Source organism: Amphiura filiformis, chromosome 4 (genome assembly GCF_039555335.1).
Source record: "Amphiura filiformis chromosome 4, Afil_fr2py, whole genome shotgun sequence".
In the NCBI taxonomy this organism is placed as follows: domain Eukaryota; kingdom Metazoa; phylum Echinodermata; class Ophiuroidea; order Amphilepidida; family Amphiuridae; genus Amphiura; species Amphiura filiformis.
Window position 1 is genome coordinate 22,688,620 of NC_092631.1, and position 23,167 is coordinate 22,711,786.

Here is a 23,167-nt window from a genome sequence, read left to right on the forward strand (position 1 = left end):
TTATATGCCTAAAAACATTTATGTGTATTATTAGCGCTCAATTATTGTTAACTGTGTGTTTTATACAAAAAAAAATCCAATAATAAACATAACTGGGCGTCTGTATGGACAATACATTATATCGATTTTGACACGTGCTTGTGTCTCAGTACATTTCCATGGTCAGTAAAATACTATAGAGGAAAACCTACCATTTTCTTGTATACACGTTCGATGTTTTTATCAATTACATAAAAAGTCCATTTTAGACCCCAAATGTTTCTTCAGGAAATAAAAGATTAGATTACCATAAAAACGAAACAGTAATCTTTTGCCGGGTCTAATGTAATATTCACATAGGATTTTCAACGTTTTTTTTTTTTTTTTTCTTGCTCAATTAAAAAAATATTTCTGCGTATATAAAATTGAAATAAAATTCTCTGCTTCTTAAACGACATCAAATATGCCACAATTGGGTATCACGAATCGTTATATATGATGTGCAGTTAATATTCATATTTTCTTTTATACAGAGGATGCTTCAGTTTTGACAGGAAAAATATTTTCTTGAAAACCCTCTCACTCGGTTATTTTAAAAAGGTAACCACGCTTCCCTAGAATGTGCAATAAATTAGCATTAAAATTTTTCTTATTCTAACAGCAAGCGTTTCTAGAATGTTTTATGGCGAAATGTGGTGTATCTCTGATGCAGCTTCTGTTTTGATAACTCTTGGGGGTGAGAATCGTTCCGAATGTCCTGCGCGCATCCTACGCATCATAAAGAAGCTCCCACTTCCGGTAATACCGCACACAATTTATACTGGTGTGTTTATAGTGGGAATATCTCGCCACAATATCCTTCGGTTTAGAAGGATATCGATGTACCGTACATACATATACTGATAGTGTTTATAGTGGGCAAGTATCCGGATAATCTCTAACCGGGTAGAAATTGTACCGCAATGTACCGCACATCTGCTCCCACTATAAACACGCTCATGAGCGTGTTTATAGTGAGACAATCTTTCCGTTATTTAGCTAAACTACCGCGTAGTCTAGATTTGCAATGGTTAGTAAAACATAAACAAATATAGACTGCGTGGCAGTCCAGCTAAATACCGTATAATCTGGCTCACTATAAACACGCTCAATGATATAGAAATACTAAATTCGTTCACTATCTATATTTTTTACTTCTAGTAGAGCTCCAATCTAAGGGTTAAAGTTATGTTTTAGGTTAGGTTAGGATTTTTTAAAAGTAGGCCTACCCAGTACAGTGAACCTTATGGTACAAATAAGCGCGAAAATTTTAGCATAGGCCTATTGAAACTAAACTGGTGAAATATGGGACAAAAGTGGAATAAATTCGCGCAAAGCGCTAAAAATGGCATTCTGCGGCTATAAAATGGCCAAATATGAGGTTAATTTCGACACAAACCAATACACAGGCGTCAATATTGGGGGTGATTATATTGACCATCCCCCTGGCAAAATATTGTGGCATTTATCCCCCCCCCCCGATCTACGCCTATGTAATTTAGAGCCCTGTGACTCCATCGGTCTCCCTCTCCCTCTCTCTCCTTCCCCCCCTTCCTTTTTTCTTCCTCCCTTGGCGGAAACTCTAATAGGCACAAAGGACCAATATGCGATACGTAATCTATTTCCTCTTCTTTCTATATCTAACCTCCTTGGGCCTACATATTAGTACTGATATATCATACGCTGCCGAAATTACGTAATTAATCGGATTAATTAACATACTGAGCAATAGGTGAAAACAATTTTGACAAAAGGAGTTGTCCTTGTCAATTTGTAGACATGTACTTTTGATTATTTACATAGCTTCTTCTCCAATCACTGTGTAAAACATCCATCCAAAAATCTGATTGCTATTATTATATGGATGAATGGACATATCACAAAAGGATTGCTTATCTCAATAGGGCATGTACTTAAGCATTTTTTTTAACTGACCGGCGTTATTGGGCGTTTTATCGGAGGTCACCGAGTAATGCCGAAGATCAAAATCGATTTTATGTATTGTGTATGTATCATAGGACGCTCGTATTAATTGTCTCTATGCGCTTGAGAATTCAACAATATAAATAATGGTAGCTCTATTATAATACACATTAATGTTTTAAGCAGATAAAATTCCAAAATATAATACGTTTTCTGCCTTTGCTTGTCACGTGGTAGGCCTATGTTGAAGTTGCGATTATATTTTTAAATAAGTTTCAGCTGAATAACAAGAAGACAAGTGGCCTAGTGGTCTAAGGCGCTAGGCTCATAGAGTACTAAGCGTTGCGCCGTGAGTTCGAACCCCGCCTCTGCCAAACTTTAAAAGAAGTAAATTAAAATTTGACTTTTTTAATTTCATATTTGGGAAATGTGACTGGGAGAATTTATGTATGGTGTGGAGTGGTGTGATAGGGCATGTACTTTAACTGGCCGGCGCGGTCCGGTGACTAAGTCTTTATTGGGCGTTTTATCGGCAGTCAACGAGTAATGACTCCCCTTTATTTATATTTTGCGTGTCTTACTGAGAAAGAATAATATGCAAGCTTTTAAAAGAAGTGTTACTGATGCCGACTTAGGTCTATCGTCACCTGCAAATGAAACGGTGTGTGTTGCTGAAATGAATATCTTAGGCATAACAAGGCCGGATCATTCATTCAGTCACCGTGTCCTGATGAAGTATTTCGCTGTGAAAAACAAATGAACTGAGAAGTTATAAGGTCATTTAAGGGTGACTTAGACCAGATTTAAAGATCTTTGCTTACTGCTTTACAAGTATACTTTGTAGACCGTGTAGACGAAACAGATTGTGAAATCTATGAGCGCCATAATTTATTTTATGGTGATTGGTGACAACTGAGTAATTAATTAATGTTACATAATTAACATGATTACATCATAATTCAAAATTGCAAACGACTCCTAAAAGAGTGAAAACTATACTTTCAATCTACATGTATGATAACCTACCGCATAAACTCGATAGTTAGTATATGTGCTTACTATCGAGCGCGTTTGAAAACATGAAATTGTACCAAAGTCTGACGCTTTACCATGAGCTAATGGGGTTGAGACACACATTGGCAGGTTTACTTGTTCGTATATAACTATGTGTATCGCTGATTTGCTCAAAACCCTTTACACTTTTGTGGATGGGGCTCTTCATGTTTGCATGTTTTAAAAGCGCTCGATAGTAAAGCATGTATGCTAACTATCGAGTTTTTACGGTAATTGATAAAGGCCGTTATCGAAAAAGAGTATAGTGTCCCTTAATCATATCTTAAAAGTGTGGTTTTCACACTTATTTTATGACTGATTTTCATTCTTGAAAGAGTAATTTTTACTCTACCTTTGGAGTTGGTTTCACTCTTCTCACCCTTATGGAGAGTGGGTTTTCTTTTACATTAAGAGAGTATACCGTATATCTTCCACACAGAGAGGGTAGATTTCAAAATGGGGTTACCCATTCAGTTATCCCCATTTTAAATACACATTTGATCTGTATGAATTTAAACTGGTATATCGTAGCCCAATCGCCAGATAAATATACGACTTCTCGCTATTTGATTGGCGAGTATCGACTTTTGTTGAAAACTAATTTTGTCAGCTCATGTGTTCCAATATATTTATGAGTCAATTTCTGGGTAGACTTTAACTTTGACAACAAAACAGAGAAACACAAATAATTAGGAACACCAAAACATTGTTTTCGACCATTTTGAATTTGAAGTTCTATGTTTTGACATTTTGTGATCTGATAGCCTTATCCCCCAGTTTTTTCTAAAAAAAATTATATCACCGAATACCTCCGGATAGGCGTACGTAATGTTTGTATGCAAAAAATTGTACGGAACGAAATTACAGCAAGAAAAGTCTTCCGAATTCATTCGTTTATCAAAAATATCGCCACATTTTACGATTGATAAACGGAACGAAATTACAGCACAGTGGCCATGGAGCCATGATATGATCAAACATAACTCGCAAAATCGGAATCAACTGAAATTTTGGGAATAGTCTTTTTTCTTGGATATCTATGACAGGCCTATACCATAAAAGAGGACGCTAGAATAATAAAATTCCCCTTTAATGATAGCCGCGCCTTCCCACATTTTAAATTTGTCTATCATTCATCCACTGACGAGAAATGACGAGATCGACGGTACGAACGTACATTAATGCTATCGGCGTTAATATTTTGACGGACAGGAAAGATAACCTAAATAGCAACCTATGACCAGGAAAGTCAAATACAATCTACCGGTATATTTTAAATAGGTCTTGGGATGGAAATATAATACATTAGAAAATCCCTATCGAAACGGCCCGTACTGACAACATAATCCTACCATGTCTGAAACAACACCTCATGATACATTCAGTACAATACAACTTTTTAGTGAAATGATGCAAGGGAATATTCGAGGAGGACGCATAGCTCCTTTAAATTTTCATGGTCATTGTCTTGTATTTAATTCTAATTTTTAAATTGAGGGATATCAGTTATGTCTCATCATGATGTATGATGTAGACATCTATTATCACCGAGGTATAAGTGCGTTAGTGTCATGGACAGGGAAGTCCTCTTTTAGTACTGTCTATGCACTAACGCGTAGGAAGTAAAAAGGATAACAGCAAACATAAAGGTTTATTCAGTGATCACATGCACAGCAAAAGTGTAAAAAATGTGTATAAATAAGGATAAGTCATTTTTTCAAGGTATTTTTGAAACGAAAAATTTGGTTTAAAATCGAGGAAACAATAGTATTGACAAAATTGAAACCCCATTCAAATACTTGTACATAGCTAATTTCTCTGCTTAAGCAGAGAAATATTACAGATTCGGCTTAACCAATAGCAGGCTATGCTAGCACATTTATGACGCTAACAAAGCCAGGTAACAAAATCTGAATTTTAATCATTTTAACGATCCTCCGGATGAGCAAATGACTGAATAGTTCGGTCTATTGTGTGTGAATATAGGAGAAAGGGAAATGGAGAGAGAAAGTAGATGGGTATATTAAAGCCATATTATAACATTTGCTGAGGAGAACGCCCTCAAAAATTTTTTAAATTCTGGTTTTTACACGATTGAAATGTACTTTAGTCAATAAAGATACTCTGCAAAAATCAACACTTTAGGTGCTGTAGTTTTGTCAAAATCCGAGATTTTGAATAAAACGATGGAACCGGCGTTTTATTATTACGATGGAAATATTAGTCGAACACGTGTGCACAGTACGTATACACGGCGTGCGGGATACACATACACACACACCCCGAGGATCGTACCGTATTACAACCGCGGGAGAAACATGCATGGGCGCTAGTACTAAATTCCATTTTTCTATGCTTTACCTCACGTCACTTGTTCGGCTCAAAATTAAAAGGGGACATATCTGACAGTAAAAGCTAACATTTTATGGAAAATAAATACTAATCTATTTTTACAGAAATGTTATAATATGGCTTTAAAGCGCCCGGTGTGAGCGAGTGAGAGACGGGGTGAGAGAATATAGGGAGAAAGTTGGACTTCATGCAGCACACAAAAACATCTCTTTACAATAACGCAAAAGTATGTCAAATCGTGAACTCTTGATACTGGTAATATACACTGTGAGTAGTATGAGTGTCTTGAGCGAGACAAAAAGCGACATAAGCCTAGAGCGCAGGGCAATAACCGCCATCTCGATCTACTGCCCTAAATATTGTGCTATTTATTCAGTATTCATCACGTGGTAGAGATTTAGGGGATCAGATCGGGATTCAGGTTGTTGCGAGGGCAGAGTAGCATAAAGACGAGGAAGAGCCAGTTAGAACGAATCTTAGCTGATCATAAAATTCCTCTATTCCCCATCGATTAGAAAATTTAGAAATTTGTCGAAAATGGCTTCTCCCCCTCCATAACAGGCCCGATGAGCCCCCAATCATTTTCGGTGCCCCCCATATAATGACTCGCGCTACCGTATGCCACTGCTTCCTACTAATAATAAGTTCTCCTCTCTTGTTTTCAATTGTTATTTCTTATAGGAATTATGGAAAGTATGTGGGGAGTCGGTGGCGTCATAGGTTTCCAAGTTAGCGCTTCCATCGTTGGTTTATGGGTCGATTTCTATCGAGTAGACACGGAAACCATCGAGATTACACCACGAGATCCACGATATGTTGGTGCCTGGTGGTTGGGGCTCCTTATAGCAACATCACTTTTCTTACTCTTTTCTATTCCATTCTGGGGATTTCCAAAGAAATTAGTTCAAAATGGATGCCATCAACATGATCAAAACAATGGTCTCGAACACAGAATTGACAGCCACAGCGAGCTACCGAGAAACAAAACTAACAGGCTGTTAACATTTAAGGGTAGGTATAAGTATGAATGCTTTTACTCTAAATAGGCCTGTTTTATTTTTTGTTTAAAGAGGAAGGCCCACCAGAGCAGTTCTTCTGGGGAGAACCAATCCTGCCTGGTTATCAAATTAATCAGTGACAAGGTTTGCCAGGTGCTTATTGATGTTTTAATGTTATTGCATCAATTAGCACCTGTCAAATTCAGAGATAACCTTGTCATCGATTAATTTTATAACCAGGCAGGTTAGGTTCACCCCAGTTTCAAACGCCTCTTTTCATACCCAAGGCTGTTTAATATCCGTCGGGCAATTGCATCTCAACATACATGATGTATTTTTATTCCAAAGAATCTACAAAGGAGAATCCTTAATCCTGTTTTATTTCTCACTCTTTTATTGCAGAGTTGATATTCTCAATATGGCGTCTATGTCGGAATAAAGTGTACGTCTCACTCTGTGGGTCTATGATGATGCAAGGGGCCATTATATATTCATTCAGCGCTTTTCTGCCTAAATATTTGGAAACACAATTTGGTTTACCCACAAAGAAGGCGAATATTACAGTGGGTAGGTGCATATGCATGCAATTTGTATGAAATGATTACTCTCTTAAAACCAAAGATTGAAAAATCAATCTTAAAGATTGTGTTGAGGGAAAAGTCTAAAATTAGATTGAAAATGCAATGGAATTTAGTTTGAATTTTCAATCTTTAAGACTGATTTCTCAATCTTAATTTGGACTTTTCCTTTACCCTATTTCCATTTAAGAGACATAGAATTATAGCTTTGACGGAATTACACCAGAGATGTCCGAAAACGCCGACAGTCGGCAAAATTGTCGGGCATGGTTAGCATAGATCTTTCCGTTTCAATTCTTAAGGCACTGCCCACGCAATGTTGACCAAACAAGAGAAGATCAAAGTCAGGATCATTTGAGCTTTCGCGAAAAGGGCTGCTGGGAGAGGGAGCCTGCAATGTTATGCAAGAGCGATCGATCTTTCCCAATTCAAAAGTTTAATTCATTTAAGGGGTACTACACCCCTGGCCAATTTGTGCCTATTTTTGCATTTTCGCAAAATTATAGCGCATTGGTGACAAGTAAGATATGTATATTATAGGGGCAAGGACTACAACTACTGCACTGAAAATTGTATTTCAGCACAGACAACAGTTGTGGAGTTACAGTCAAAAATGAGGGAAACCAATATTTGATCAATAAATCAATAACTACTTGTCTTGAGTCACTGAAATTCCAGTGTAGTAACTGGATTACTTGCCCCTTTAATGTACATAACTTTTGTTACCAGTGTTTTATTAGTTTTTGAGAAAAATGCAAAAATAGTCACAAATTTATCAAGGGGTGTAGTACCACCTTAACACTGCAGTGTATAATATCTTATAGGAAATGAGCCAAGAAAGCCAATAATCGCATTTATATTTCCATAGGTCTTGCGGTCTTGAGTTTTAACAGAAAGGGCTATTATAAAGCCTACTATATCAACACAACAGTTTGAGTGTTTTCCACCTCCCGTGAAAAAAAACCGCACATTGGAGCAGAAATCTCCTTTAGAGCCCAAACTATTCCTCTAAAGTCTTATGTGACCGCTTTATTTGTCTCAATATTTGAGTTCTACATGTAACACCACTATATAATTATAAAAATATAAGTTATGCTCGTCTAACATCCTGAAGTTTTTGTTATCTTCATGCAGGATTAATTTTACTTCCCGCTTTTGGGCTCGGTGCGATTGTTGGCGGTATCTTAGTAAAACGACTGAATCTCGCAACACTTGGTTCAACCATGATGTCTATGGTGTGCAGTTTATCGTGTACTCTCTTGGCAATAGCATTTGTCTTCATAGGATGCCAAAATCAACCGGTTGCTGGAATTACCGCAGGATATCAAAATCAGAGGTATAATAGCCGCACAGCGCAAGTTCACGACCACAAGTGATTCAGTGAATAAGTCGGTGCGTGAATAAGTCGGTGCGTGAGTGAGTGAGTGAGTGAGTGAGTGAGTGAGTGAGAGAGTGAGTGAATGAGTGAGTGAGTGAGTGAGAAGTGAGAAGTGAGTGATGAAGGCAACGCCCACAAATCCCTGGCACAAATCAGAACAAATAGAATGGTTTGTAAATTAAACATTGTTCTTCAGCGTTATTGCAGGATGTGGAAACGCTGCATTGTTCAAATCTTCTTCAGCGTTATTGCAGGATGTGGAAACGCTGCATTGTTCAAATCTTCTTCAACGGTATTGCAGGATGTTGAAACGCTGCATTGTTCAATTCTTCTTCAGCGTTATTGCAGGATGTTGAAACGTTGCATTGTTCAAATCTTCTTCAACGGTATTGCAGGATGTGGAAAAACTGCATTATTCAAATCTTCTTCAACGGTATTGCAGGATGTTGAAACGCTGCATTGTTCAATTCTTCTTCAGCGTTATTGCAGGATGTTGAAACGCTGCATTGTTCAAATCTTCTTCAACGGTGTTGCAGGATGTGGAAAAACTGCATTATTCAAATCTTCTTCAACGGTATTGCAGGATGTTGAAACGCTGCATTGTTCAATTCTTCTTCAGCGTTATTGCAGGATGTTGAAACGCTGCATTGTTCAAATCTTCTTCAACGGTATTGCAGGATGTGGAAAAACTGCATTGTTCAATTCTTCTTCAACGGTATTACAGGATGTGGAAAAACTGCATTGTTCAATTCTTCTTCAACGGTATTGCAGGATGTGGAAAAACTGCATTGTTCAATTCTTCTTCAACGGTATTGCAGGATGTGGAAAAACTGCATTGTTCAATTCTTCTTCAACGGTATTGCAGGATGTGGAAAAACTGCATTGTTCAATTCTTCTTCAACGGTATTACAGGATGTGGAAAAACTGCATTGTTCAATTCTTCTTCAACGGTATTGCAGGATGTGGAAAAACTGCATTGTTCAAATCTTCTTCAACGGTATTGCAGGATGTGGAAACACTGCATTGTTCAATTCTTCTTCAACGGTATTGCAGGATGTGGAAAAACTGCATTATTCAATTCTTCTTCAACGGTATCGCAGGATGTGGAAAAACTGCATTGTTCAATTCTTTTTCAACGTTATTGCAGGATGTGGAAAAACTGCATTATTCAATTCTTCTTCAACGGTATTGCAGGATGTGGAAACACTGCATTATTCAATTCTTCTTCAACGGTATAGCAGATTGTGGAAAAACTGCAGTATTCCATTCTTTTTCAACAGTATTGCAGGATGTGGAAAACTGCTTTGTTCAATTCTTCTTCAACGTTATTGCAGGATGTGGAAAAATTGCATTATTCAATTCTTCAACGGTATTGCAGGATGTGGAAAAACTGCATTATTCAATTCTTCAGCGTTATTACAGGATGTGGAAACACTGCATTATTCAATTCTTCTTCCACGGTATTGCAGGATGTGGAAACACTGCATTATTCAATTCTTCTTCAACGGTATTGCAGATTGTGGAAAAACTGCAGCATTCCATTCTTTTTCAACAGTATTGCAGGATGTGGAAAACTGCTTTGTTCTATTCTTCTTCAACGTTATTGCAGGATGTGGAAAAACTACATTGTTCAAATGTTCTTCAACGGTATTGCAGGATGTGGAAAACTGCTTTATTCAATTCTTCTTCAACGGTATTGCAGGATGTGGAAAAACTGCATCGTTCAAATCTTCTTCAACGGTATTGCAGGATGTGGAAAAACTGCATTATTCAAATCTTCTTCAACGGTATTGCAGGCTGTGGAAAAACTGCATTGTTCAAATCTTCTTCAACGGTATTGCTGGATGTGGAAAAACTGCATTATTCAAATCTTCTTCAACGGTATTGCAGGATGTGGAAAAACTGCATTGTTCAATATTCTTCTTCTTCAACGTTATTGCAGGATGTGGAAAAACTGCATTGTTCAAATCTTCTTCAACGGTATTGCTGGATGTGGAAAAATTGCATTATTCAAATCTTCTTCAACGGTATTGCAGGATGTGGAAAAACTGCATTGTTCAATTCTTCTTCAAAGATATGGCAGGATGTGGAAAAACTACATTGTTCAATTCTTCAGCGTTATTGCAGGATGTGGAAAAACTGCATTGTTCAATTCTTCTTCCACGGTATTGCAGGATGTGGACACACTGCATTATTCAATTCTTTTTCAACGGTATTGCAGGACGTGGAAAAACTGCAGTATTCCATTCTTTTTCAACAGTATTGCAGGATGTGGAAAACTGCTTTGTTCAATTCTTCTTCAACGTTATTGCAGGATGTGGAAAAACTGCATTGTTCAAATCTTCTTCAACGTTATTGCAGGATGTGGAAAAACTGCATTGTTCAAATCTTCTTCAACGGAATTGCAGGATGTGGAAAAACTGCATTGTTCAATATTCTTCTTCTTCAACGTTATTGCAGGATGTGGAAAAACTGCATTGTTCAAATCTTCTTCAACGGTATTGCTGGATGTGGAACAATTGCATTATTCAAATCTTCTTCAACGGTATTGCAGGATGTGGAAAAACTGCATTGTTCAAATCTTCTTCAACGGTATTGCAGGATGTGGAAAAACGGCATTGTTCAATATTCTTCTTCTTCAACGTTATTGCAGGATGTGGAAAAACTGCATTTTTCAAATCTTCTTCAACGGTATTGCTGGATGTGGAAAAATTGCATTATTCAAATCTTCTTCAACGGTATTGCAGGATGTGGAAAAACTGCATTGTTCAATTCTTCTTCAAAGATATGGCAGGATGTGGAAAAACTACATTGTTCAATTCTTCAGCGTTATTGCAGGATGTGGAAAAACTGCATTGTTCAATTCTTCTTCCACGGTATTGCAGGATGTGGACACACTGCATTATTCAATTCTTTTTCAACGGGTATTGCAGGACGTGGAAAAACTGCAGTATTCCATGCTATTTCAACAGTATTGCAGGATGTGGAAAACTGCTTTGTTCAATTCTTCTTCAACGTTATTGCAGGATGTGGAAAAACTGCATTGTTCAAATCTTCTTCAACGTTATTGCAGGATGTGGAAAAACTGCATTGTTCAAATTTTCTTCAACGGTATTGCAGGATGTGGAAAAACTGCATTGTTCAATTCTTCTTCCACGGTATTGCAGCATGTGGAAAAACTGCATTGTTCAATTCTTCTTCAACGGTATTGCAGGATGTGGAAAAACTGCATTGTTCAATTCTTCTTCAAAGGTATGGCAGGATGTGGAAAAACTACATTGTTCAAATCTTCTTCAACGGTATTGCAGGATGTGGAAAAACTGCATTATTCAATTCTTCTTCCACGGTATTGCAGGATGTGGAAAAACTGCAGCATTCCATTCTTTTTCAACAGTATTGCAGGATGTGGAAAAACTGGTTTGTTCAATTCTTCTTCAACGTTATTGCAGGATGTGGAAAAACTGCATTGTTCAAATCTTCTTCAACGGTATTGCAGGATGTGGAAAAACTGCATTATTCAAATCTTCTTCAACTGTATTGCAGGATGTGGAAAAACTGCATTGTTCAATTCTTCTTCAAAGGTATGGCAGGATGTGGAAAAACTACATTGTTCAAATCTTCTTCAGCGTTATTACAGGATGTGGAAAAACTGCATTGTTCAAATCTTCTTCAACGGTATTGGCATTGTTCAATTCTTCAACGGTATTGCAGGATGTGGAAAAACGGCATTATTCAATTCTTCTTCAACGGTATTGCAGGATGTGGAAACACTGCATTATTCAATTATTCTTCAACGGTATTGCAGATTGTGGAAAAACTGCAGTATTCCATTCTTTTTCAACAGTATTGCAGGATGTGGAAAACTGCTTTGTTCTATTCTTCTTCAACGTTATTGCAGGATGTGGAAAAACTGCATTGTTCAATTCTTCAACGGTATTGCAGGATGTGGAAAAACTGCTTTATTCAATTCTTCTTCAACGGTATTGCAGGATGTGGAAAAACTGCATTATTCAATTCTTCTTCAACGGTATTGCAGGATGTGGAAAAACTGCATTATTCAATTCTTCTTCAGCGGTATTGCAGGATGTGGAAAAACTGCATTGTTCAATTCTTCTTCCACGGTATTGCAGGATGTGGAAACACTGCATTATTCAATTCTTCTTCAACAGTATTGCAGATTGTGGAAAAACTGCAGCATTCCATTCTTTTTCAACAGTATTGCAGGATGTGGAAAACTGCTTTGTTCTATTCTTCTTCAACGGTATTGCTGGATGTGGAAAAATTGCATTATTCAAATCTTCTTCAACGGTATTGCAGGATGTGGAAAAACTGCATTGTTCAATTCTTCTTCAAAGATATGGCAGGATGTGGAAAAACTACATTGTTCAATTCTTCAGCGTTATTGCAGGATGTGGAAAAACTGCATTGTTCAATTCTTCTTCCACGGTATTGCAGGATGTGGACACACTGCATTATTCAATTCTTTTTCAACGGTATTGCAGGACGTGGAAAAACTGCAGTATTCCATTCTTTTTCAACAGTATTGCAGGATGTGGAAAACTGCTTTGTTCAATTCTTCTTCAACGTTATTGCAGGATGTGGAAAAACTGCATTGTTCAAATCTTCTTCAACGGAATTGCAGGATGTGGAAAAACTGCATTGTTCAATATTCTTCTTCTTCAACGTTATTGTAGGATGTGGAAAAACTGCATTGTTCAAATCTTCTTCAACGGTATTGCTGGATGTGGAAAAATTGCATTATTCAAATCTTCTTCAACGGTATTGCAGGATGTGGAAAAACTGCATTGTTCAAATCTTCTTCAACGGTATTGCAGGATGTGGAAAAACTGCATTGTTCAATATTCTTCTTCTTCAACGTTATTGCAGGATGTGGAAAACTGCATTGTTCAAATCTTCTTCAACGGTATTGCTGGATGTGGAAAAATTGCATTATTCAAATCTTCTTCAACGGTATTGCAGGATGTGGAAAAACTGCATTGTTCAAATCTTCTTCAACGGTATTGCAGGATGTGGAAAAACTGCATTGTTCAATATTCTTCTTCTTCAACGTTATTGCAGGATGTGGAAAAACTGCATTTTTCAAATCTTCTTCAACGGTATTGCTGGATGTGGAAAAATTGCATTATTCAAATCTTCTTCAACGGTATTGCAGGATGTGGAAAAACTGCATTGTTCAATTCTTCTTCAAAGATATGGCAGGATGTGGAAAAACTACATTGTTCATTTCTTCAGCGTTATTGCAGGATATGGAAAAACTGCATTGTTCAATTCTTCTTCCACGGTATTGCAGGATGTGGACACACTGCATTATTCAATTCTTTTTCAACGGGTATTGCAGGACGTGGAAAAACTGCAGTATTCCATTCTTTTTTCAACAGTATTGCAGGATGTGGAAAACTGCTTTGTTCAATTCTTCTTCAACGTTATTGCAGGATGTGGAAAAACTGCATTGTTCAAATCTTCTTCAACGTTATTGCAGGATGTGGAAAAACTGCATTGTTCAAATTTTCTTCAACGGTATTGCAGGATGTGGAAAAACTGCATTGTTCAATTCTTCTTCCACGGTATTGCAGCATGTGGAAAAACTGCATTGTTCAATTCTTCTTCCACGGTATTGCAGGATGTGGACACACTGCAGTGTTCAATTCTTCTTCAAAGGTATGGCAGGATGTGGAAAAACTACATTGTTCAAATCTTCTTCAACGGTATTGCAGGATGTGGAAAAACTGCATTATTCAATTCTTCTTCCACGGTATTGCAGGATGTGGAAAAACTGCAGCATTCCATTCTTTTTCAACAGTATTGCAGGATGTGGAAAAACTGGTTTGTTCAATTCTTCAACGTTATTGCAGGATGTGGAAAAACTGCATTGTTCAAATCTTCTTCAACGGTATTGCAGGATGTGGAAAAACTGCATTATTCAAATCTTCTTCAACGGTATTGCAGGATGTGGAAAAACTGCATTGTTCAATTCTTCTTCAAAGGTATGGCAGGATGTGTATGGCAGGATGTGGAAAAACTGCATTGTTCAAATCTTCTTCAACGGTATTGGCATTGTTCAATTCTTCAACGGTATTGCAGGATGTGGAAAAACGGCATTATTCAATTCTTCTTCAACGGTATTGCAGGATGTGGAAACACTGCATTATTCAATTCTTCTTCAACGGTATTGCAGATTGTGGAAAAACTGCAGTATTCCATTCTTTTTCAACAGTATTGCAGGATGTGGAAAACTGCTTTGTTCTATTCTTCTTCAACGTTATTGCAGGATGTGGAAAAACTGCATTGTTCAATTCTTCAACGGTATTGCAGGATGTGGAAAAACTGCATTATTCAATTCTTCTTCAACGGTATTGCAGGATGTGGAAAAACTGCATTATTCAATTCTTCTTCAACGGTATTGCAGGATGTGGAAAAACTGCATTATTCAATTCTTCTTCAGCGGTATTGCAGGATGTGGAAAAACTGCATTGTTCAATTCTTCTTCCACGGTATTGCAGGATGTGGAAACACTGCATTATTCAATTCTTCTTCAACAGTATTGCAGATTGTGGAAAAACTGCAGCATTCCATTCTTTTCAACAGTATTGCAGGATGTGGAAAACTGCTTTGTTCTATTCTTCTTCAACGGTATTGCTGGATGTGGAAAAATTGCATTATTCAAATCTTCTTCAACGGTATTGCAGGATGTGGAAAAACTGCATTGTTCAATTCTTCTTCAAAGATATGGCAGGATGTGGAAAAACTACATTGTTCAATTCTTCTTCAACGTTATTGCAGGATGTGGAAAAACTGCATTGTTCTTCTTCCACGGTATTGCAGGATGTGGACACACTGCATTATTCAATTCTTTTTCAACGGTATTGCAGGACGTGGAAAAACTGCAGTATTCCATTCTTTTTCAACAGTATTGCAGGATGTGGAAAACTGCTTTGTTCAATTCTTCTTCAACGTTATTGCAGGATGTGGAAAAACTGCATTGTTCAAATCTTCTTCAACGTTATTGCAGGATGTGGAAAAACTGCATTGTTCAAATCTTCTTCAACGGAATTGCAGGATGTGGAAAAACTGCATTGTTCAATATTCTTCTTCTTCAACGTTATTGCAGGATGTGGAAAAACTGCATTGTTCAAATCTTCTTCAACGGTATTGCTGGATGTGGAAAAATTGCATTATTCAAATCTTCTTCAACGGTATTGCAGGATGTGGAAAAACTGCATTGTTCAAATCTTCTTCAACGGTATTGCAGGATGTGGAAAAACTGCATTGTTCAATATTCTTCTTCAACGTTATTGCAGGATGTGGAAAAACTGCATTGTTCAAATCTTCTTCAACGGTATTGCTGGATGTGGAAAAATTGCATTATTCAAATCTTCTTCAACGGTATTGCAGGATGTGGAAAAACTGCATTGTTCAAATCTTCTTCAACGGTATTGCAGGATGTGGAAAAACTGCATTGTTCAATATTCTTCTTCTTCAACGTTATTGCAGGATGTGGAAAAACTGCATTGTTCAAATCTTCTTCAACGGTATTGCTGGATGTGGAAAAATTGCATTATTCAAATCTTCTTCAACGGTATTGCAGGATGTGGAAAAACTGCATTGTTCAATTCTTCTTCAAAGATATGGCAGGATGTGGAAAAACTACATTGTTCAATTCTTCAGCGTTATTGCAGGATGTGGAAAAACTGCATTGTTCAATTCTTCTTCCACGGTATTGCAGGATGTGGACACACTGCATTATTCAATTCTTTTTCAACGGGTATTGCAGGACGTGGAAAAACTGCAGTATTCCATTCTTTTTCAACAGTATTGCAGGATGTGGAAAACTGCTTTGTTCAATTCTTCTTCAACGTTATTGCAGGATGTGGAAAAACTGCATTGTTCAAATCTTCTTCAACGTTATTGCAGGATGTGGAAAAACTGCATTGTTCAAATTTTCTTCAACGGTATTGCAGGATGTGGAAAAACTGCATTGTTCAATTCTTCTTCCACGGTATTGCAGCATGTGGAAAAACTGCATTGTTCAATTCTTCTTCAACGGTATTGCAGGATGTGGAAAAACTGCATTGTTCAATTCTTCTTCAAAGGTATGGCAGGATGTGGAAAACTACATTGTTCAAATCTTCTTCAACGGTATTGCAGGATGTGGAAAAACTGCATTATTCAATTCTTCTTCCACGGTATTGCAGGATGTGGAAAAACTGCAGCATTCCATTCTTTTTCAACAGTATTGCAGGATGTGGAAAAACTGGTTTGTTCAATTCTTCTTCAACGTTATTGCAGGATGTGGAAAAACTGCATTGTTCAAATCTTCTTCAACGGTATTGCAGGATGTGGAAAAACTGCATTATTCAAATCTTCTTCAACGGTATTGCAGGATGTGGAAAAACTGCATTGTTCAATTCTTCTTCAAAGGTATGGCAGGATGTGGAAAAACTACATTGTTCAAATCTTCTTCAGCGTTATTGCAGGATGTGGAAAAACTGCATTGTTCAAATCTTCTTCAACGGTATTGGCATTGTTCAATTCTTCAACGGTATTGCAGGATGTGGAAAAACGGCATTATTCAATTCTTCTTCAACGGTATTGCAGGATGTGGAAACACTGCATTATTCAATTCTTCTTCAACGGTATTGCAGATTGTGGAAAAACTGCAGTATTCCATTCTTTTCAACAGTATTGCAGGATGTGGAAAACTGCTTTGTTCTATTCTTCTTCAACGTTATTGCAGGATGTGGAAAAACTGCATTGTTCAATTCTTCAACGGTATTGCAGGATGTGGAAAAACTGCATTATTCAATTCTTCTTCAACGGTATTGCAGGATGTGGAAAAACTGCATTATTCAATTCTTCTTCAACGGTATTGCAGGATGTGGAAAAACTGCATTATTCAATTCTTCTTCAGCGGTATTGCAGGATGTGGAAAAACTGCATTGTTCAATTCTTCTTCCACGGTATTGCAGGATGTGGAAACACTGCATTATTCAATTCTTCTTCAACAGTATTGCAGATTGTGGAAAAACTGCAGCATTCCATTCTTTTTCAACAGTATTGCAGGATGTGGAAAACTGCTTTGTTCTATTCTCCTTCAACGTTATTGCAGGATGTGGAAAAACTACATTGTTCAAATTTTCTTCAACGGTATTGCAGGATGTGGAAAAACTGCATTATTCAAATCTTCTTCAACGGTATTGCAGGATGTGGAAAAACTGCATTGTTCAATTCTTCTTCAAAGGTATGGCAGGATGTGGAAAAACTACATTGTTCAAATCTTCTTCAGCGTTATTGCAGGATGTGGAAAAACTGCATTGTTCAAATCTTCTTCAAAGGTATGGCAGGATGTGGAAAACTACATTGTTCAAATCTTCTTCAACGGTATTGCAGGATGTGGAAAAACTGCATTATTCAATTCTTCTTCCACGGTATTGCAGGATGTGGAAAAACTGCAGCATTCCATTCTTTTTCAACAGTATTGCAGGATGTGGAAAAACTGGTTTGTTCAATTCTTCTTCAACGTTATTGCAGGATGTGGAAAAACTGCATTGTTCAAATCTTCTTCAACGGTATTGCAGGATGTGGAAAAACTGCATTATTCAAATCTTCTTCAACGGTATTGCAGGATGTGGAAAAACTGCATTGTTCAATTCTTCTTCAAAGGTATGGCAGGATGTGGAAAAACTACATTGTTCAAATCTTCTTCAGCGTTATTGCAGGATGTGGAAAAACTGCATTGTTCAAATCTTCTTCAACGGTATTGGCATTGTTCAATTCTTCAACGGTATTGCAGGATGTGGAAAAACGGCATTATTCAATTCTTCTTCAACGGTATTGCAGGATGTGGAAACACTGCATTATTCAATTCTTCTTCAACGGTATTGCAGATTGTGGAAAAACTGCAGTATTCCATTCTTTTCAACAGTATTGCAGGATGTGGAAAACTGCTTTGTTCTATTCTTCTTCAACGTTATTGCAGGATGTGGAAAAACTGCATTGTTCAATTCTTCAACGGTATTGCAGGATGTGGAAAAACTGCATTATTCAATTCTTCTTCAACGGTATTGCAGGATGTGGAAAAACTGCATTATTCAATTCTTCTTCAACGGTATTGCAGGATGTGGAAAAACTGCATTATTCAATTCTTCTTCAGCGGTATTGCAGGATGTGGAAAAACTGCATTGTTCAATTCTTCTTCCACGGTATTGCAGGATGTGGAAACACTGCATTATTCAATTCTTCTTCAACAGTATTGCAGATTCTCGCAAAACTGCAGCATTCCATTCTTTTTCAACAGTATTGCAGGATGTGGAAAACTGCTTTGTTCTATTCTCCTTCAACGTTATTGCAGGATGTGGAAAAACTACATTGTTCAAATTTTCTTCAACGGTATTGCAGGATGTGGAAAAACTGCATTATTCAAATCTTCTTCAACGGTATTGCAGGATGTGGAAAAACTGCATTGTTCAATTCTTCTTCAAAGGTATGGCAGGATGTGGAAAAACTACATTGTTCAAATCTTCTTCAGCGTTATTGCAGGATGTGGAAAACTGCATTGTTCAAATCTTCTTCAACGGTATTGCAGGATGTGGAAAAACTGCATTGTTCAATTCTTCTTCAAAGGTATGGCAGGATGCGGAAAAACTGCATTATTCAATTCTTCTTCCACGGTATTGCAGGATGTGGAAAAACTGCAGTATTCCATTCTTTTTCAACGGTATTGCAGGATGTAGAAAACTGCTTTGTTCAATTCTTCTTCAACGTTATTGTAGGATGTGGAAAAACTGCACTGTTCAAATCTTCTTCAACGGTATTGCAGGATACGGTATTCCCGCTTTTGGGCTCGGTGCGATTGTTGGCGGTATCTTAGTAAAACGACTGAATCTCGCAACACTTGGTTCAACCATGATGTCTATGGTGTGCAGTTTATCGTGTACTCTCTTGGCAATAGCATTTGTCTTCATAGGATGCCAAAATCAACCGGTTGCTGGAATTACCGCAGGATATCAAAACCAAAGGTATAATAGCCGCACAGCGCAAGTTCACGACCACAAGTGATTCAGTGATTAAGTCGGTGCGTGAATATAAGTAGTGAGTGAATATGTGATTGATTGATTATATTGATTGATTGATTGATTGATTGATTATATTGATTGATTGATTATATTGATTGATTGATTATATTGATTGATTGATTAGATTGATTGATTGATTGATTGATTGATTGATTGATTGATTGATTGATTGATTGATTGATTGATTGAGTCAGGAGTGAGTGATGAAAGCAACGATACAAATACCTGGCACAGATACAAAATCAGAACAAATAGAATGGTTTGTAAATTAAACATTGTTCTTCAGCGTTATTGTAGGATGTGGAAAAACTGCATTGTTCATATCCTCTTCAACGGTATCGCAGGATGTGGAAAAACATTGCATTGTTCAATTCTTCTTCAACGATATTGCAGGATGTGGAAACACTTCATTGTTCAAATCTTCTTCAGCGTTATTGCAGGATGTGGAAACACTGCATTGTTCAATTCTTCTTCAGCGTTATTGCAGGATGTGGAAACACTGCATTGTTCAAATCTTCTTCAGCGGTATTGCAGGATGTGGAAACACTGCATTATTCAAATCTTCTTCAACGGTATTGCAGGATGTGGAAACACTGCATTGTTCAATTCTTCTTCAACGGTATTGCAGGATGTGGAAAAACTGCATTATTCAATTCTTCTTCAACGGTATTGCAGATTGTGGAAAAACTGCAGTACTCCATTCTTTTTCAACAGTATTGCAGGATGTGGAAAACTGCTTTGTTCTATTCTTCTTCAACGTTATTGCAGGATGTGGAAAAACTGCATTGTTCAATTCTTCAACGGTATTGCAGGATGTGGAAAAACTGCTTTATTCAATTCTTCTTCAACGGTATTGCAGGATGTGGAAAAACTGCATTATTCAATTCTTCTTCAACGGTATTACAGGATGGGGAAAAACTGCATTATTCAATTCTTCTTCAAAGGTATTGCAGGATGTGGAAAAACTGCATTATTCAATTCTTCTTCAACGGTATTACAGGATGGGGAAAAACTGCATTATTCAATTCTTCTTCAAAGGTATTGCAGGATGTGGAAAAACTGCATTATTCAATTCTTCTTCAACGGTATTGCAGGATGTGGAAAAACGGCATTATTCAATTCTTCTTCAACGGTATTGCAGGATGTGGAAAAACTGCAGTATTCCATTCTTTTTCAACAGTATTGCAGGATGTGGAAAACTGCTTTGTTCAATTCTTCTTCAGCGTTATTGCAGGATATGGAAAAACTGCATTGTTCAATTCTTCTTCAACGGTATTGCAGGATGTGGAAAAACTGCATTGTTCAATTCTTCTACAGCGTTATTGCAGGATGGGGAAAAACTGCGTTGTTCAAATCTTCTTCAACGGTATTGCAGGATGTGGAAAAACTGCATTGTTCAGCAGGTCTAACAGTATAATCATTTTAAAAGGTAGTTTGGTTAATTGGGTAGCGAGTGTGCATACATTTATGGGGTGTATAGGGGTGCATCGTTACGCGTTGTTGGAGTGGGTTTCAACAAGATATCCGTGCTGAAACAGCTTGACATTTTACATTGTATACAGTTTTATGATTTTTTTTGCATCTCGTATTTCGTACGAGTTTATGAATATTATGTTCAATATAGGGATCTATTGTGAAAACAGAATTTAGGTTACAACTTTGCTGTTACCTTTTTGGGTTTTTGAAGCTAATTTGACTAGTCTATTAGTTAGAAAAGAGGGAGGGGCTAGATATGCATAGAGCTATCCGGAAAAAGGAGGATGGCATATTATATAGCTTTTATTTGAAACTATAGATAGATACCCGGGGATAGATAGCCTCCGCGCCGGTGTACCGAAATGTAGATATTTTTCAATGGTATCGCATGATGTGGAAAACCTACATTGTTCCATTTCCACTCAACAAGTTATGTTAACAGTATAGGTTTAAATGTAGGGGGTGTGCGGTTGTGTGGATGTATGCTTGATGGGGTGTGTGGGGGTGGGTGAGTAGGGGGAGGTGTGGGGTGTGATTGTCTTGTGTTGGCGGGATGGGGTGCGTTCGCATGTGTGTGTGGGCTGTGCGTACGCGATGCGTGAGAGAAAGCTAGAAAAGCAGAGATATAAAGAGAGCATATCATCACATCGAAACAGAGAGAAGGGAGAGAGACAGACCAAAGGGGGAAAAACGAAGGGGGGGGTGGTGGTAAAGACAAAAAGTCGAACATAATAATTATATTCAGTCGTTACAAACTTGTTTTATCGACACAGTTTAACAGTTGTTCCATCTTTGGATGCCCCGTGCAATGCAGATTGCGGATGCTCATCGTCACTAGGTTTCTCTCCCGTCTGTGGTAGTGACGGTATCACCTACTTCTCGCCTTGCCACGCTGCCTGTCTTGATGTCAACCAAAACAAAGTAAGATAATTGACTGGGATAATATTGCAGATTTTTCACGGGGATTTTCATTCCCGGATTTGATTTTGAGTACGTTTTTTATATTCTATAATGGATAATGATATACCTATATTTGATTTTACGGACATTATGTCCACCCTTTTCAAGGAATAAAACGCTCAGAAATGTCTGCGGGTTCCGTATATTATAGACCTGAAGGCTGAATGGGACATGAAACATTACATCGTCTTCTTTTTTCAATTTTGTAGCATTTGCATTTGTGATGGAATTTGTGTGGATGTGCGGCATTCTTTCCAAGAATTTGAAACACTAGTTTCTTTTCTAACAATAGTTTCTTTGTTCATGCATTCATTTGATTTAACAACCATTATTTTGTAATTAGACCTTAATAGATTGCGAATGCGTCGCCACCAATCCAGAATTCGAAGGCAACGACAGTCAGGCTTCAAAAGGACCCTGTCCCTATACAGGATGTGGAAGTCTCATCGCATTCCTGGTTTTCATGTTCATTGGCAATTTTCTGTTAGCCTGCATCGTGCCACCTAGAATTGTTATCATAGTCAGGTACGTTATAATAATTGTGCATGTTTTTATACACGTTCTTTATATGTATGATGAATTTACTTTCCGAGAAACACGGTGCAAACCAACGTCAAGCCGATACCCGCAGCGGCTAAAATAGGCCTTCGCGCCTGATAATGAAAGATTTCAGATATTTTATATGGGGAGAGCAAAATGCCTTTGATAGTGAAGCTTTGGTGAAATACGTGAAAATCACAACTTAATCTATCAGATAGCCTAAAGAGTTAATTAGGACTGTTTAAAGTTTATATCGTGTACAATATAGGGGCCTATTGTTATAATGTTGTAATTGCCTAAAGTGTAAGGCTTATTCATAACTATACCGTGCAATTGTTTTGATTGTTTTCTATTTTTGTTTTTTCAGTTGTGTGGAATTCACAGACAAGTCAATAGCAATAGGAGTGTCACGTATAATTATGCTACTACTAGGTATGTTTTTTAATAATATTATAAAAATTTAATAATAATTAGCCCCGGTAGGGCTGAGGGGACATAATTTAAAGATCAATAAAGTGAGAAGCAAGGACACGCTTAGAAGAAATTGTTTCACCCTGAGGGTCGTAAATGCTTGGAATCGATTGCCAGCAACCGTAGTGCATGCCAAGTCTACCAACTGCTTTAAAAACGGCATTGACACCTTCTTAGAGAACCATATAGACAAGTATGATTACAGGGGTAGCACCACCCTGGAACAAATTACTTGCAGTACACATTAATTTCTCTCTCTATTGTAGTCAAGTAATGATGAAATTGGATGGGCGTTATAAGGCTTCATAGCCTTCCAAAAGAGTGCCT

General features: G+C 37.5%; 1 protein-coding gene across 1 annotated transcript in view; it reads left to right on the forward strand.

The window, feature by feature from the left end:
* LOC140150705 (solute carrier organic anion transporter family member 5A1-like) overlaps positions 1-23,167 on the forward strand; it is a 43,062-nt gene that overhangs the window by 16,915 nt on the left and 2,980 nt on the right. The window contains exons 4-9 of the mRNA XM_072172791.1: positions 6,028-6,357; positions 6,747-6,911; positions 8,057-8,258; positions 21,643-21,790; positions 22,173-22,354; positions 22,737-22,801. Coding sequence (XP_072028892.1) covers positions 6,028-6,357; positions 6,747-6,911; positions 8,057-8,258; positions 21,643-21,790; positions 22,173-22,354; positions 22,737-22,801 — 1,092 coding nt within the window. The remainder of the gene's footprint in view (positions 1-6,027; positions 6,358-6,746; positions 6,912-8,056; positions 8,259-21,642; positions 21,791-22,172; positions 22,355-22,736; positions 22,802-23,167) is intronic.